The 15,936-nt window shown below is 39.7% G+C and overlaps 4 protein-coding genes across 10 annotated transcripts in view; 2 read left to right on the top strand and 2 right to left on the bottom strand.

Annotated features, from left to right (window-relative positions):
* The window catches only part of kmt2bb (lysine (K)-specific methyltransferase 2Bb), a 30,416-nt gene extending 27,713 nt beyond the window's left edge, over nucleotides 1–2,703 (bottom strand). Inside the window, exons 1-2 of one of the 3 annotated variants that reach the window (XM_061716534.1) lie at nucleotides 2,354–2,703; nucleotides 90–180 (exon numbers count right to left, since the gene is read on the bottom strand). In XM_061716534.1, coding sequence (XP_061572518.1) covers nucleotides 90–180; nucleotides 2,354–2,683 — 421 coding nt within the window. In that variant the 5' untranslated portion in view covers nucleotides 2,684–2,703. Of the gene's footprint in view, nucleotides 1–89; nucleotides 181–2,353 lie in introns of those variants that run through there. The other 2 variants (XM_061716536.1, XM_061716537.1) reach the window with 2 other exon arrangements.
* Nucleotides 2,704–4,707: 2,004 nt separating this feature from the next.
* Nucleotides 4,708–6,777, top strand: psenen (presenilin enhancer, gamma-secretase subunit). Its single transcript, XM_061716598.1, has 4 exons — nucleotides 4,708–4,816; nucleotides 5,200–5,266; nucleotides 5,872–5,976; nucleotides 6,204–6,777. The coding sequence occupies exons 2-4, from the start codon at nucleotides 5,206–5,208 to the stop codon at nucleotides 6,341–6,343; spliced, it is 306 nt and encodes a 101-aa protein (XP_061572582.1). The 5' UTR covers nucleotides 4,708–4,816; nucleotides 5,200–5,205; the 3' UTR covers nucleotides 6,344–6,777.
* Nucleotides 6,778–8,842: 2,065 nt separating this feature from the next.
* On the top strand, nucleotides 8,843–10,386 carry hspb6 (heat shock protein, alpha-crystallin-related, b6). 2 transcript variants are annotated; one of them, XM_061716597.1, is made up of 4 exons: nucleotides 8,843–9,002; nucleotides 9,074–9,231; nucleotides 9,449–9,571; nucleotides 9,662–10,386. In XM_061716597.1, exons 1-4 carry the CDS (start codon nucleotides 8,864–8,866, stop codon nucleotides 9,815–9,817), a joined length of 576 nt encoding a protein of 191 aa, XP_061572581.1. In that variant the 5' UTR covers nucleotides 8,843–8,863; the 3' UTR covers nucleotides 9,818–10,386. The 2 variants fall into 2 exon arrangements, with proteins under 2 accessions (XP_061572581.1, XP_061572580.1); XM_061716596.1 differs by having other exon boundaries at nucleotides 9,659–10,383.
* On the bottom strand, nucleotides 10,054–15,868 carry proser3 (proline and serine rich 3). Of its 4 annotated transcripts, none has more exons than XM_061716555.1 (14): nucleotides 15,678–15,868; nucleotides 15,529–15,608; nucleotides 15,347–15,452; nucleotides 14,681–14,943; nucleotides 14,452–14,600; nucleotides 14,280–14,341; nucleotides 13,039–13,124; nucleotides 12,826–12,959; nucleotides 12,007–12,242; nucleotides 11,391–11,902; nucleotides 11,184–11,310; nucleotides 10,749–10,920; nucleotides 10,481–10,562; nucleotides 10,054–10,303 (listed from the first exon to the last, which is right to left on the bottom strand). In XM_061716555.1, exons 2-14 carry the CDS (start codon nucleotides 15,537–15,539, stop codon nucleotides 10,252–10,254), a joined length of 1,992 nt encoding a protein of 663 aa, XP_061572539.1. In that variant the 5' UTR covers nucleotides 15,540–15,608; nucleotides 15,678–15,868; the 3' UTR covers nucleotides 10,054–10,251. The 4 variants fall into 4 exon arrangements, with proteins under 4 accessions (XP_061572539.1, XP_061572540.1, XP_061572538.1 ...); XM_061716556.1 differs by having other exon boundaries at nucleotides 15,736–15,854; XM_061716554.1 differs by having other exon boundaries at nucleotides 15,529–15,868.
* Between the last annotated feature and the right edge of the window lie 68 nt (nucleotides 15,869–15,936).

Below are 15,936 nucleotides of genomic sequence, written 5' to 3'. Positions count from 1 at the left end.
TCTTTCACTGAATGCAAAACTGTATCGTTAAAAAAATAAATACATTTTCTATTGTTTTACATGCTTAAATCTAATTTCAGTGTGCGTACCTTTTTGTTTACCATTGGAAGAATTTTGCTGAGACGTTACAGGTCTTCTGGAGCTTTTTTTCTCAGCCTCAAATCCTTTGAAGTCGTCACCCTTGAAAAATAAAATGTGGTTATTAGGACTTAAAGCCACTTAAGACTCTTCTCTTGGAAACAAGAAAAACACCAGCAAAATCAACATGCTCTATTAGAGGTTTACAATAATATTTACATCCATTGCACAGGCCAATTAACATACAGCTGGGAGACCACAGATTTTTCCTCTCCAAGTTCATACAAAAATGTGGATTTATGCGAAACATAATGTTGATTTCATCAAACATAGCAGTGTATGTGTATCTAACAGACCTGATGTTAGCTATTATTTGACAGAAATTGACAGGATTTGATTATTCTCATTTTTCCAGTCACACCTGCTTCTTTCATTCATTTGCTCTGGGTTGTGCTGGCTAAGACATGAAAGATCCTGCAATCAGGGACATATTCCTGAGCGTTCTATAATGCAGTTTCACCTAATTAGAGACCAACAAAGACATATAAATGTACATATGGTGTTAATTACATTGAAGAGCAAAAATAAAGGAATTGTTTTGCTTTAATGTAGTGTATTTTAAACCGACTTAGCAACTTGCATGGAAGACACAGTTTGACACCACCCGACCATCTGCTCAGTTGCGATGCAGACGGCTGCATATGCTGCAGAAAACACAGTTAGTACTGTAAACAATACAGTAAGAGCCCCTGTGCAAGGCTGATGAGCACGTCAGACAACATTTATACGACTACCAATTACATCTGTAAAGTATACGAGTACCAATTATGTGTAAAGTATGAGTTTTTTCCCTCCACTGCACCTGTCTCAGAATATTTCCCTATTTCAACATCTTACACATTAATTATTATGAGTTACTATGACTGGATTTATTTATATGCCATATAATAAGTGAAACTAATTTTTCTTACAGATATTTGCTAAAACCAGTTTGACAATTAGTAAAAAAAAAAAAAAAAAGCATGTGAGCTTTTCTAGAAAAGTTATTATTTCCCCTTTACATTTGGTAATTACATATAGATAGTAAGCATGAAATCAACCTCTCACTGCAACTCCAAAACCTCTGTGACAGGCCAAATGAAAGCAATAACATTGGTGAATTACTATGCTGATCGATATATACGTGTAAGTGTATTACATCATGCAAGATCTAAACTTTGAGTTTTGCATGAACCTCCCTTAAGGGAAGTAGATGAAGGCAGGGAAATGTGAGTCTGTAATCAAATGCAATTCCCTCCAAGTCCTAAACATCTTTTTCATACTTGCAGCTGGCAAAAAACAAAACACTCCCACTCTAGTTGCTTTAAACACCAGTGATTACTCGTGACCTTAATAACTTTCAGTTCTGACAACGATTGACTGCCTTTGGCACACTTCTGCACCACCATTTAAATCTACCATGTTTGCTAGCGTTAGCTAATACTCAAATCAAAATCAACCTGAATTCTCACTGTAAATCCGCCACAAGTACACCGGTGTTTGGTGCGTGTTTAAAATGAGCCAGAGAAAGCAGAGGTGTGTGCTTAAAGCCCCGCTGGCTGCGGCACCTGGACGCCTCGCTGCCTCTTTGTGTTGGCTATTAAGGTTGATTTATGGTTCCGCGTTACACCGACGCAGGGCCTACGGCGTAGGGTACGCGGCGACGCGCAACATACGGCGTAGACTCTGCGTCGATTTAACGCAGAAGCATAATTCAGGCTTTAGCAGGCTAGCTGCTGCTGCGAGGGCCCCGGCACCACAACTGCGGCTAGTGTTTACAAATGAGCCTCCCCGGCTCCCTGTGTGTCCTAAAATAAAATAAAAAATACCCGCAAGAAAAGAGAAAACACGCGTTTTTTTTACCATTTAATACGCGAACCCTGTTCCAGAGTGCGTGAGAGGATAGTAGAAATAGGGAAAGTTAAAAGAGCCCTGCTGTCAAAGCTGAAGGGGCATTTTGGGGTTACAAATGTCCATTAAATTTATGGAAAGCTGTAGCATTAGCCTGGAGCTAAAGTGAACTGTGGCTGAGGGATGTTGACATTTCTGCATGGCACTAAAGGCTGATTCATGGTTCTGCGTTAAATCGACGCAGAGCCTACGGCGTAGGCTCTGCGTCGATTTAACGCAGAACCATAAATCAGGCTTAACTAACACATTCACTCATGCACACCAACGACATCAAGCAAAATGTGAGAAGAAGAAGAAGAAGATGAAGTAAATTAGGTATACTGACTCCTGGCTCGGTTTGGGAGCTCACCTCTTCACTCCCACTCGAGCTGTAGCCGGCCTGGCCGAGGCTCTGGTGGCTCGCCTCCATGCCGAGCAGGCGCAGGTGGGACTGGTCTTCTCCCAGCGCCACCGCCGGGTTGGCGGGCCTCGGCCCTGCGCTGCTCGCCTCTTCAGCCTCGGAGCCCGAGCGGCCGAGCTGCCATCGCTTCTCGGAGCGCAAACGACTGCGCGATGACCAAGGCCGACCGGGGAAACGACCTCTGGCCGCGGCGGTCCCGCCTTGTCCTCCCACGGCAGCCGCGGTTGCTGATCCGCATCCCGCCGCCGCCATCATTGCTTCAACAACAACACACACTGTCGGGCTAGCAGTTCGAGGAAAGACAAGAGGGAAGGCGCGAGATGGGAGGGGGAGCCGCGGGGGATCATGGGAAACTGAGTTTTTTAGAGAGGTTAAAAAAAACTGGAAAATGAAAGGTGACAAGTCAAATATTCATTTACATGTATTTATTTATTTATTTGCACAATGACAACAGTAAAGTTTTTTTTTATCATACAAGGACAAATAATTTGTGCAGGAGAGGAAAAGAAGCCCGAAGGGCTTATAAAAAATCCTCCCCCTCAATACAAAATCACCAAAACAAATCAAATCAATCAAATCAATCAATCAAATCAAATCAATCAATCAAAGGAAAAGAAAAGGTAAAAGAAACAAAGAAAAATACAATAAACACCCAAACAAAAATATCTATGAAATGGCAATTTCATTTTAGTACGAATAGCCTGTTAATTTTGTCTATATAAAAGATACCCCATTAAGTTGGTCCTAAACATTTTTAAGGATGACACTAACTTAAGAGATCTATCTAAACAGTTCCAGAGTTGAGGGCCATGGAATTTGATAAAGGATTGGTGACTGGAGGTACGACAAAGAGGTAAATGAAAGTTCTTCCCACCTCTAACTGAATAAGAATGAATATCTGATGATAACAGATAACAGATAACATTTAAACTTCACATCCTTACGGAAGCGTAGTGCTGCCACCCCAGAAAAAATAAATATCAGTATCACGTTATAACGTGAAAAGTTTATTGTTAGAAGAACAATAAATTATCACCTTATAATGTAAAAAGTGTATTGTTATAACGTGATATTTTTCACGTTATTACACAATACAAATTTATCACGTTATAACGTCATAAATAGTATATTGTTAGAACAATAAATTATTGATAAATTGATTGATTGATTGAATTGTTTATTTCGAACACATAAGGAAAAAATATATACATTTTTAAAACAAATTCAAAACCTACAGAAAAAAAGCAACAACAAAAACGTAATACAAACAGGGGGGAAAAAACAGTGTCCGAAAAGGAGCAGGTAGAAGTAAAACTTATTTAACCCTGCCCCTTTGTTACCTCTATTATAAATTAAACATAAATAATAATAATAATAATAATAATATTAATAATAATAAATAGCTGCTAATTTACCTATTAGGCTACCGATTTTCCCATTGGTTGTGCCTTTGCACCTAACCAACACAAACACAAACTTTCCTTAACTCCTCACTCAAATAACCTTCCTTCCTTTTTATACCGTTTTTTAAATTGATTTATATTTGTACATTGCTTCAACCCATCACCCAACCCATTCCATAGATCCACTCCAACAACTGAGAGATACACATGCTTTTCCACGTTATAACGTGATAAATAGTATATTGTTCTAACAATAAATTAACACGCTATAACGTGATAAATAGTATATTGTTCTAACAATAAACGTTTGACTTTATAACATGATACTGATTTTTTTTCTGTGGTGGCAGCACTACGCTTCCGTAATCCTTGCTGTGGTGCTTAACTATGAGAAAAAACGTAATTAGTTACATTGATGGTTGATTCACAGATTGTGCTTTAATTATTTACCTCTATTCTACATTCTGATAACACATATTTCTACTTTCCATGCATTGTGTCCAGTAATATAGTATTGAGAAAGGAAATTGGTCCTAATTGACTCATGACTGCATTTAAAGTATGTGTTTTTATGAGTAAATGCTGTGCACCCAAAACGTAAAAGCATAGCGCAAGTAGATGGCAGCAGAAGTCAGCATTCATTTGAGAATGAAGTACAGAAACAAAGTGTAAAAAAAAGTGTAAAATATATAAAATTGATATTTTTACCCTATATTGTGCGATACTAAGAAGTTGTATAAATATATCTTTGTTACCCACTTATATATTACGTAACATTATGAGTCATTCTCAGCATCCATAAAAGAGCGGACCTTTCACACGCACGTCGTACCTGTTTCACACGGTAGGGGGCGCTGTGCAGCGCAGCAATAAAAAACAAACGGAAAAAACGTCACAAGAACGAGAAGATATTCAGAAGAAGAAAGAACAGGAAGTGTTTGATTGTTTCTATTTTTTGTATCTACAATTTGCCTTAAAATATCAGGTATGTTATCATATTAATGTATAGTACCTTTTTATTCCCCGACATATCGTTGATATGCGCCGTAATTTGCTGGTGCAGCTGTGAGTAGCAGCCGGAACAGCCCTGTTTTGTTGCTAAGCTAAAGAAATGCGGGTCAGCTGACAAAGACTCGAGTGTGTTTGAGGGTTTTTGTTCAGATTGTCTGTCTAACACAATTTTAGATACTTTTTTTAAAAACTTTTCTTAATCCTGTAGATGGTGTGTGTTGCATGTAGACAGAACTAGTATAAGCTATGGTACAGAAGTTTTCATGTCTGTGATCGTTGATCCGGAGCTGTTCGCAACATTGTGCCAACAGTCCTGTAAATGTGCCCGATTTAACACAAAACTGTCTTTTTCTGCAGCTCACCATGAACTTGGAACGACTGCCTAATGAAGAGAAACTCAGCCTGTGCAGAAAATATTACTTGGGTAAGAATACTTAAAAATTAAACCTTTTTTTATATATCTACAGCACTTGGTTGGTAGATTGTAGGTGTATTCAAGCAGTGGTGAAAGGCAACAGTTATTATAAGTTGTTTTTATGTTGAAAAAGGGGACGTAGTCCCACTGAAATGAAGGGATTACTAACACCTTTACATCTGTTATCTTTAATGGGTATATTCATCCGTCCCAAAGCAGATATAATATCATATTCCCTTTTCTTTTCTTTAATCATCAGTCATGTAGGAGTAGGAGTTGAGCCCAATGCTTTACAAATCCAGTATTTTGGATTTCCTACCACCTCTTTTCTGCGAGTTAATGTATGGTGAAAGAAACACTTTTACTCTGGTATTGACAATTCTGTCTCTTGGCTACTCAAATAGCAGATTCAGATGCATTTCTTAATCCCGTTGGGAGGTTCCCTTGGGGAAATTGATAAATAGCAATGTTTTGTTATGTTTTTTTTTTTGTTTCCATGAAGGAAAGCACAGAAAATAAGCCATTCTTCCACTATGAAATATTGTTCTAGCTGGAATACAAATAAGCAAAGATGGACTAAAGCATGCCTGATTTATTTGTTTCCCTTTTTACAGGTGGCTTTGCTTTTCTTCCTTTCCTGTGGCTGGTCAATGTTGTTTGGTTTTTCCGCGAGGCCTTTTGGAAGCCAGCATACGGTGAACAACTGCAAATAAAAACCTGTGAGTGGTTTATTCAAATGGCTAATACTTGATTGTTAAAACATGCATTTATTACGGAGAGTTGTCCAGAAAAAAAAAAAGTTTACCACATCGACACCAAAGAACACAGTTTGATCTGCTTGTATTTGCAATATGACTGTAGTTTTAAACAATACTTTAGATATTTCAATTTTATCTTATAAAGTGTCTGTGTGTTTTACTAACAATTCTCATCTGTCTTTTTCTAGATGTGAAACGGTCAGCGCTGGGGTTGCTGCTGTGGGTAGCTGTACTCACAACGTGGATAACTATTTTCCAGCAATTCAGAGCAGAGTGGGGGGAGGTGGGGGATTACCTTTCCTTTACAATTCCCCTGGGCAGACCTTGAGGCTTTCCCACCCAGTGATAGGTTTTTTTTGTGTAAATAATAATAATGATCCACTGTCATGGACCAAAGAATTTCCTTTAACCATGTAGAAAGATAGTCTTTGTACAGTCTTTACAGGTTAATTCAATAGCTTAAAAAAAGTATGTAGACCTTATACTTTACCATATTTTTTGACATATGGATACTGGAATACGGAAAAATGTATGTTTTTGTGATTTCCTAAGGCATTTGTAAAAGCTCTTGGATATAGACCAATCTTGTTTAACACAGTGTTTTAATGGCAAAACTGGATGTGCATTTAGTTTTTATTTCAGGCATTGAACAATACATGCATCAAACATTTTGTTTTTCTTATATTTTGTTGACATGATGCGTGTGATTGTGCACTCAAAACTATTATTTTGCTTGTCTGACAAATAAAAATATCTGAAATACTTCCATGTTATGTTGTCTTAAATTAAAATGAAAAATTGTCACCTGCTGTCTTATGTATGTGCAGAAACTGATTAAACTGAACATAAGTCAGTCTAAACCTGTTATTTTGTTCGATTATGCTGCCTTTCAAGGAAAAAAAATAGTTAAAATGAAGTGAGAAGAATTAGATTAGCATGAATTGAAAATGAGCTAGAACACAAATGGAATACTCTATTGTATTGCTAATCTGGACTGATCAGCATGACCACCCATTTATTTTGCAAAAACACTTGACCTGTTGGCAGCATTTCCATCAGTAAAGAAAGTACTATGCTGATTTCAAGAAGGGTGTAATGACCCAAAGGAGCCTCCAAGAGCTAGCTCAACCCATGATGCCTGCATAATTCCACATCTTGGATCAATACATTTTCACTGCAAAACAGCCAAAAGTCATTCATCAGGGTTTCTGCTCCACTGAAGGCAAGGCAAGTTTGTTTATATAGCACATTTCAGCAACAAGGCAATTCGAGGTGCTTTTCATAATAAAAAAATTTAAGTAACGAAGGGGAAAAATTAGTTATAGTGCAGTGGCATAAGAAAAGTTATACTGGCCTTTTTTAAATTTCTTTGGCTGATAATTGTGGTTCTACCTATGTCAGGTTCTCTGATTGATCTTTTCCCTATCCAGTGGCATCCAGAGGTAGTTTCTTCCACATGTGTTGGCAGCAGAGCCCAAATCAAAAGTCCAATCTAAGGAACCAAACTAACTTTTCAAAAGGTAAATAGATATTAGAATGGCTGGCTAGGCTCCTTTGAGATGACTTGAAGAAATAGTTTTATGAAAGAAATCCCTGTTCTAAAATTCACACTTGACTAGTAACATTATCTTTTTTAGAAATGAGTATCTTAATTTTAGTTCAGGCAAGTGACAAGGGAGCTAATTCTTTGTGTACTCGTCATTGTTCCATATAACTCCTAAAGTGCAGACAACCACTGGCGCCTGTTATGAAATCCAATAACTTGATCCCTCCCAAAGTCCCCCTCTTTCCCATCATCCTGTATGAGACATAACATAGTCGGGGCCAATTTTAGGCACTAGTCACAGTCAAAGCTTAAGTGACAGGTTCAGCATTGGTCACCGGGAGAATATGTGCGCATAACCACTGACACCAGGGTGAGCTATGGAGAAAAAGTATCAGCACACAGAATACTTTTCATGATGCAAAAGGGCAACCCCATCCAACCTCTCTAGGAGAAAGGAATTAAACCCTTTTATAGACACAAATGAGTGTGATGTATGAGCTCTGTGACTGGGAGAGTTCATCTACATTTCTGAGGCAATGTGTGCACATAACCACTAACTGCACCAGCGTGAGCTGAGGAGAAAAAGTATCAGCACACACAATACTTTTCACAATGCAAGAGGCCATCCCATCCAACCTCTCTTTGAGAAAGGAATTAAACCCTTTTATAGACACAAATGTGTGTGATGTATGAGCTCTGTGACTGGGAGAGTACATCTACATTTCTGAGGCATGTCTCATTTCAAACACTTATTTTCTCTTCTTTCAAATAAAATTTTTCTGCTTTTAACTTGTCAGCTGCAAGTTGCTGAAATAATATTTTTGGTATTGGAAGTATGTCTTAGATGAGCTGTTAACTTTAACTCATTTAGATGAATTGAATAATTGCTACTACATAAATAGTGAGTGATGGAGTAGGTACTGGTAGCACACATGCTCTTGCATGTCATTAGGACGTCCCTGCTGTCACTGTCTGTCTGGTGTCAGCTCACGACTATCAACAACATAGTCTTCAGAACTTATTTTTGGACAGAGCTTCCTTGACAACTGACCTTAATCACAAAGCCTATAACAGTCTTGCTAATCACATATAAACAGTCAGTTTGTGTTCTAAAAATAAGTACATAAATAAAAGCTGCAAGCTGCAAAGCTGGAAATGAATAATGAACACATTAATCAAGCCTGCAACAGCTGTTTCACTTCCAAAACAAAAGCTCATCCTGGGTGGCCATGCCTGAACACCCAAGGGTACACGGCGTAGAACATAACTGGGGCAAGGTGCCCCTGGACGAATTCCCAACTTATGCAACTCCGGTATAAAACACGCAGAGACAGTGAGTCGCGTCCAGCACCCACAGGGAGAGCCTCCCGGAATCAGACAGACGAGTGCGCCAGATCGCTCCCAGTCCTCTCACTCATTCAGGCAGAGAGTTTCAGCAGAGGTGAGTAGCTCTGCGCTGCTGTCTTGGAGTGTCAACCACAGCATCGTCACCTCAACTTCTTTCATTATTAGATATGGACTTCATTCTGCCATCCACGATGTCAGCCGGCGGTATCCCGTGGGAGAAGGTTTTACCACCTCTGATTCCTCGTTTGAATGGGATTTACGGTCATAGCAGTTTGTCTCCCACATCCCTCATTCCTGAGGCTGATATTTCCAGTTCTCCAGAGGTATGTCTTTTTTAATGATCCCCTCCAAAAAAGAGAGAGTGAGGTTTTGATGCTTTGCTGTTGCTTTAAAATCAATGTGAAAACTGATTTTACAGGGACAGAGTGTCCTATAGAGAATCCAGATTGTATTTTCTAAATTAAATCTTTCAGTTATTTAGTGGTCCAGGTGTGTTCATTTTTAAATCATTATGTGTAATGTTCTGACTCCTGTCGGCAGGTGCATTGTGATGACAGCGCATTCACAGTTCAAGTTGATGTAAAGCATTTTAAGCCAGAGGACCTACTGGTCAAAGTGGTAGGAGACTTTGTGGAGGTGCAAGGGAAACATGAAGAAAAGAAGGTTGGTATTACAAATATCAGCACTGCCTTTTTTTCAGTCTTATTATAATAAACACATCTTAAACTTGTTTCCAACCTGTTTTGTTAGAAGGATAGCCCTGGCTTTACCACACGGCAGTTTAACCGCCGTTACCGAATCCCAAAGGGAGTGGACACCATGGCTCTGCAGTCGGCCGTCTCCCCTGACGGCATCCTCATCATATCTGCACCCGTGCTGCAAACTGAGAAGACCAAACCCCTGACTTAACCGCAAGATCAAATACCGAAGTCTCCGATCTCCTCACTATAAGAAAATAGGTGAACAGAAGCCTTAACTTCAGACTCCACCACTGCCATCAACACACTGCATGTGCCAAAACACACATTTCTTGTCCTGTTCCTGGCACTGCTCTAATATTCCCTGCGCTATGTGGTTTGTAAATACTACTCTGCTGTTACTCATCAACATTGCATATCATTTCAAGGAAAACCCCTTTGTAAATATGTTAAGAGTTTAAATCTGCTTTTATTTTATTTTTTCAACTTTACCTTTTGTAAATGCACTGTTATTGTGAGTAATGTACCAACACATATCTTCAACTTCTTTAATGTGGAAATATTCCTTTAAAAATTAAAAGTACACTTAATTTCTTTATAAAATAATTAAAAAAAGATACTACATCAATTGCCTCGTGTCAATTTTCAAGTAACTTGTTGCTCCTCCAGGAATTCATTCAGCATAGAGTCCACTTCACTGAGAAGAAAAATAAAGAGGATTATTTTTGTTGTTTTTGCTTTCAAGTGAATCTGCAAACATCAAATAGATTAAAAGACTGAAATAATTCTTGGACCATATCTTGACATGAAAGTGCAAAGACTAATGGCACAACAAATTATTAAAATTCAAATTATAGCATTTGTTCAAACCTACCTGATCTGATCTTTTACCCATTTTCTCTGTTGGCGAAGGACGGTTAACAGAGGGTCATCTTCAAAGTCTTTTTCATCAGAATCTGAGGGTTAAAAGTCATATTTGAAAACAGGCAAGACTGATGATGAGGTAATACTGAAAAAGGACCAAGGTGACATCTTGTTCTAGGGTTGCTTCACTAAAAGCGGCAAATACTGTGAGACTTGTCTTCATGGGTCAGGATCTATTCTCAATTACACACAAGGCAACGGTTATGTCAGGAGCTCACCTGCAGCCTCCTGAAGCAGCTTTGAAATTACTTCCATGGAGTTCTGTGGATTGCATGGAGGAAGTGTGGAAGTTGAGGGTGAGGAGACAGCGAGAGAAGGTGAAACCGATGAAACGGGGATCTTCTGAGCTGGAGATGAATCCACCGTAGGAAACAATACCTCTGAAACGACCTGTCAAAGCCAGTGAAGAATGCCCTTGTGGTAAATCCAAGTTGTAATTACTGTTCCTTAACATCTGATCATTTTTGACATCTAAAAATATCTGCAAAGTGAAAAAAAACAAAACAATCTAAACCAAATACGCACACTGCCCCACTGGCCTCAAAACATGCTGTCATGCATTATTTAACCACACAGACAACCTGGATTTATCAAACTCCAGTTAACCATAAAAACAAAACAAAACAAAACGAACACCCTGACAGTGTACTGACCTGTCCCAGAGCTGTGTGGACTGGAGACGCCGATAGCTCGTGAACACCAGTGCAGCTGTTCTCCTCCTGTTGTTGCTGTTCCTTCCATAATGTGGCCTTATTTGGAAGACTCTCGTGTGAAGAACTCCTGATTGTACAGCAATACCCAAAACAATGTTCACTATCTACTATACATTTGCATTCACAATTCCCATGTCATTAAATCACCTTGTAGTTCTCCTCTCTTGTCTAGTGGACATTGTCATCTTCTCAGGCTCTTTTGTCTCTCCTTTCTTTTTCTTATCCTTGCGTACTTTCTGGCGGCCAGGCCGATCTCCCAGTGCGGTTCCGATTGATGCATGACATGGGGATGGCACAGGTTCTCCATAAAGCACATCTCTGAAGGTATTCACTGAGGTTTCAGGGACTTGGGTTTTTTTATGGACAAGTTTGGTTTGAGATTCCTCTAACTTTTGTGAGACACTTTGCTTCCCTCTAGTATGAGATGACTGGACAGTGCAGGGAAGGACATCACAGAGTAAATGCATGTGCGCAGGAACATGGGAAATAGCCTGCGGTTGAGACAATAAGGAGCTGGAGACAACATTATTAGGGAAGAGTGAAGGACTTGGAGGTGGGGGGCACATTCTTAGGGCCTCTGTGGTTTCTGCCCGAGGAGCAGGGTTGAATGGATGACCATCTCTTCGTAAGAACTGTGGAGACTGAATGCTCATCTGTTGCTACAGATTATACAAGAAGGAGAACATTCAGGGCATTTTATAAATCTGTAATACATATTACACAATATAAATATGAAGGACACATCCTGTGATCTAATCCCAACCTTGTTAGTTTGTCCACTGGCTGAAGGAATAGTTAAACTGGGGATCTGCCAGCTTTGTGCAGAACCATGAAGACTGGAGCGTTGTTGCGCCTGGGGCCACTCCCTAGCTTGCTCCATCTTCCTCCGTAAACGCCACTGGAACAAAATATCCTCTTCTGGACGCGTGGGGGGTGTCAAAGTAGGGATGATGGATTTTTGGGAGGACACAGCATTAACAGAGTCTGACCAGACTTTTCCTGCAAACACACATAGTGTAAATTTGCACATCAAACACAGAAAGAAGTATTTATCAGTGATGGTTAAAGGAGCTGTATGTATGAGGAATAATAAAATTAATCATAAAATGACCCCGATATGTCAACAGACATTTAAAAATCATGTTCATTTCAAATACTTATGTCACTGACAACAGCACTCAAGCCAGGATATTCCAGTTTAAAAAGAGGAGTTGCAGCCCTCAACTGATGTTTATGTTGTCATTTTTTGTTTTGGCCTGAAGCTCCACCCTCCACCTATCTCCCAATCACCAAGTCAGTATTGTTTCTGAAGCTCCACCCTCCACCTATCTCCCAATCACCAAGTCAGTATTGTTTCGGCATCCGGGTTGCCAGCTCGGCTCTAATTATGGCAGCCATGGCAGCCTACGTTCCTGCTGCATTCTGCAGCCTACCTGGCAACCTCTGGTCGGGGGGAGGAGGGGGAGGGTACACGCCGCTCAACAATATTTTGAAAGTGACTGCAGTACCAGTTTTGGCCATTTCTTACAGACGGCTCCTTTAAAGTCAGTATGAGGCGTTTTACTTTATATTTATGCCTCACCATCAGGATGTTTTATCAAACTGGGAATCAAAGGTTGTCGCACCGGCTCGTCTACAGTGACTGGAGAGGAAAAATCTGAGCATCCCAAGCCCTCTGAGCTGACAAGAACCGATTCATCACTCGGGCCGCATTCACTGTTGGAAAAATAACAGGTTAATTTCAACTCAAGGAATATTTTTGGTTAAAATTAATCTCACTTCCTTCTTTATATACCCTCTCAGGAGGAGTCTGTTGGCCCTTTGTTGAAGGTGGAATATTTCTGTGTCGTCATATTCTCCCTGGGAAGCATCAGACAAAACCTGGCAAACAAAGAATACAAGGAAAGAACAACACAATAAATCACAATCTTGTTGCACAACACAGAATTCATATATGAAATCCCTATAAATCACAATTTGGCCACATAAAACTGAAAACCATTCAAGTTGGGTTTTTTTCCACATATTTTTCTTTCTCAGAGATGATACAATGTGCAACAATACGGAAGGATGCACAAAGAGCAGCTCAGCAGGCATCCGAGATATGTTTCCAAAGAGAGTGGTGCAGTTTTGAAATGTAAATATTGACATGCAGAGTTTAAATAAACTCTCTTCCAGACAATCTGACATCCAGTTATTCAGAAAAACTTGACACTAGTCAGACCATGGTGAAAAGCTTTGCTATCTGCCTTGAGGAAGGCCTACATGGCTGAAACATGTTGGCATTTTAACTTTTTCTAAGCCATGATTTAATAAAGGCCTTTTATATTTTTCTAACTTCTTGAGTGCCTCGGTTTTTCTACATGGTGAAAAGCTGCCGGACACCGGAACCTGCAGGTGGTCGTGGGTGGCTTGTAGCTTGCATTACGGAGCACAAGTCTTTCCCTGACCCTGCACCCCAACCTGGGACTTGCTGATTGGGCCGGAGCTTCGGGAGCTGTGTGCTGGCCTGCGGTCCCCACCCCCGGTCATCCCGTTGCTGCTTCCACCTGCCTGCTGTGCTGTTGCCGTCCCTGACCCACCAGTCTGGCCCTCGGCAGGAGGGTCCCCCCTGATGAGCCTGGTCCTGCTCAAGGTTTCTTCCCTCCTAAAGGGGAGTTTTTCCTTGCCACTGTTTGGCTTAAGGTTTTTCTCCCACTAGGGGAGTTTTTACCTGCCATTGTTTATGTAATAACTGCTCGGGGGTCATGTTCTGGGTATGGGTCTCTGTAAAGCGTCTAGAGACAACTCTGTTGTATTAGACGCTATATAAATAAAATTGAATTGAATTGAATTAACAATTGATTTTAACAACACTAGACAAAAAATAATAAGTAAAATGGAGTAATGGTTGTTTTCTTTATTTTATTTACTTTTTCAAATAAGAAACACATTTGTAATATATTTTCCTGTCAATAATACACCAATTATTTTAGCTGACTGGGGAGAAAAACAGCATTTCATCAGACTATTGTGGCCAACTTCCAGCAAACTTACACTCAGGGATCTGACATGTTGACGCTGATCGAGTGGGCTGTAAGGGGCAGCATCATGAACATCTTTCAGAGGCAGGAGAAGGGCCATTCAAAAAAAAGAATCACAAAAAAAGGTTGTCATGATTTGACAAAATGAATGCCTTTGTACTGTACAGCGCTGAATGAAAACATACCCTCTTCTGATGTTTTAGTTGATGTTGAACTATGGGCTGATGAGTGTGATATCCACCAATAGGGCACCTGGTCCTCTAAAGTGACAGAAGCCATCTGCCGGCGCTCCTCCCGACTCTGAGGTTGACCGTGGCGAAAACGATCTATGTATCTGTAAACGCAAACATCAATGCATTGCACAGAATAGCAAACTCAAATATCTATTTACTAAAAGAACTGATGAAGACATACTTTGCCAGCACAGAGTCATCCTGGACTCCAGAGGAAACTGTGGATACCTCAGGCTTTGCAGATTGGTTAAGTGTCCCTTTTTCAGGACAGGTAGTGTTGCTGCCTGGAGATAATGTAATATAATTTGAGGGCCAGATTTCTGTAAAATCAGGTTGTCCTTCAGCAGCAGAAAAACTGCTGTCGGGTTTCTTAAGCAGCCTTTGGCTCTCGTGACTTAGAGGTTGTAACTGTGATCTCCTCTTTAAACGAACAGGGCTCAAAGTCTGCAAGAAAAAAAAAAGTGAGACATATTTCAGAATCAGAATCAGAATCAGAATGGGGGTTTATTGCCAAGTTTGTTAACACACACAAGGAATTTGTTGTGGTGATTGGTGTAATACATAAAAATAAAAATAAAAATATAAAAGCAAACAAATATATGGAGATAAAATAAGAGATAGAATAAAGTAAAATGTATAAACAGAAATAAACAGAAATGTACAATATGTACTCATACGTCACTTTTTGTATGAGTCTTTACAAAAAGTGACGTAGGATGACAGATAAAATGTATAAACAGAAATGAACAATATAAACAGAAATGTACAATATGGGGTTTTTAAAGTGTCGGTTCAAGTACGTATTCTATGGCTATGCACTTTATTCAAGGCTGACTGTATAACATACTGGCGTTCTCACTTTCTTTGACAAAGACTGCTTGCTAGAAGGGTGGTGTGTCTTCTTTGCTGTTGATGCAGGTGGGAAGGGATCTTGCCTTGTGATCACAGATCCACTGTAAGAAAAACAGAAATTACACACTACACTATTGTTTAAGTCACTTTAAAAATGTCTGCATTAGTTCTTCTTACCTCGATTTCATATCAGCTTTAGTACATCACTGAATATTCACAGAAGAGGTTGATTCAGTGTAAATCTGAAGTATCGTAACCTGGGATCAACATTTGCCGATTATTTAAATATTATAAAAGACTGTATAATAATCACATTATTCACTGACCTCGGGTGCTTGTACGACATGTACACAAAAGTTACCGCGCCAGCCAGACACAAATTACCTTTCAGTAACAAACAACGCCACTATAGTTGATATTTGAAGATCTATTTCAACTAAAATCCCTCCTCACAAAAACGTAACGCTTTAGGTTAAAACTGTCGATGAAACCAGAGGAGGGAGCCTGTACTTTACAATTGTTGTTTACAGCAAGACAAACAGCCAATAGGAACCTTCTTAAGATGATCGACGTGAGCATTGGCCA

Source organism: Cololabis saira, chromosome 3 (genome assembly GCF_033807715.1).
Source record: "Cololabis saira isolate AMF1-May2022 chromosome 3, fColSai1.1, whole genome shotgun sequence".
Taxonomy (NCBI): Eukaryota; Metazoa; Chordata; class Actinopteri; order Beloniformes; family Belonidae; genus Cololabis; species Cololabis saira.
This window is presented reverse-complemented; position numbering and strand designations above follow the sequence as displayed.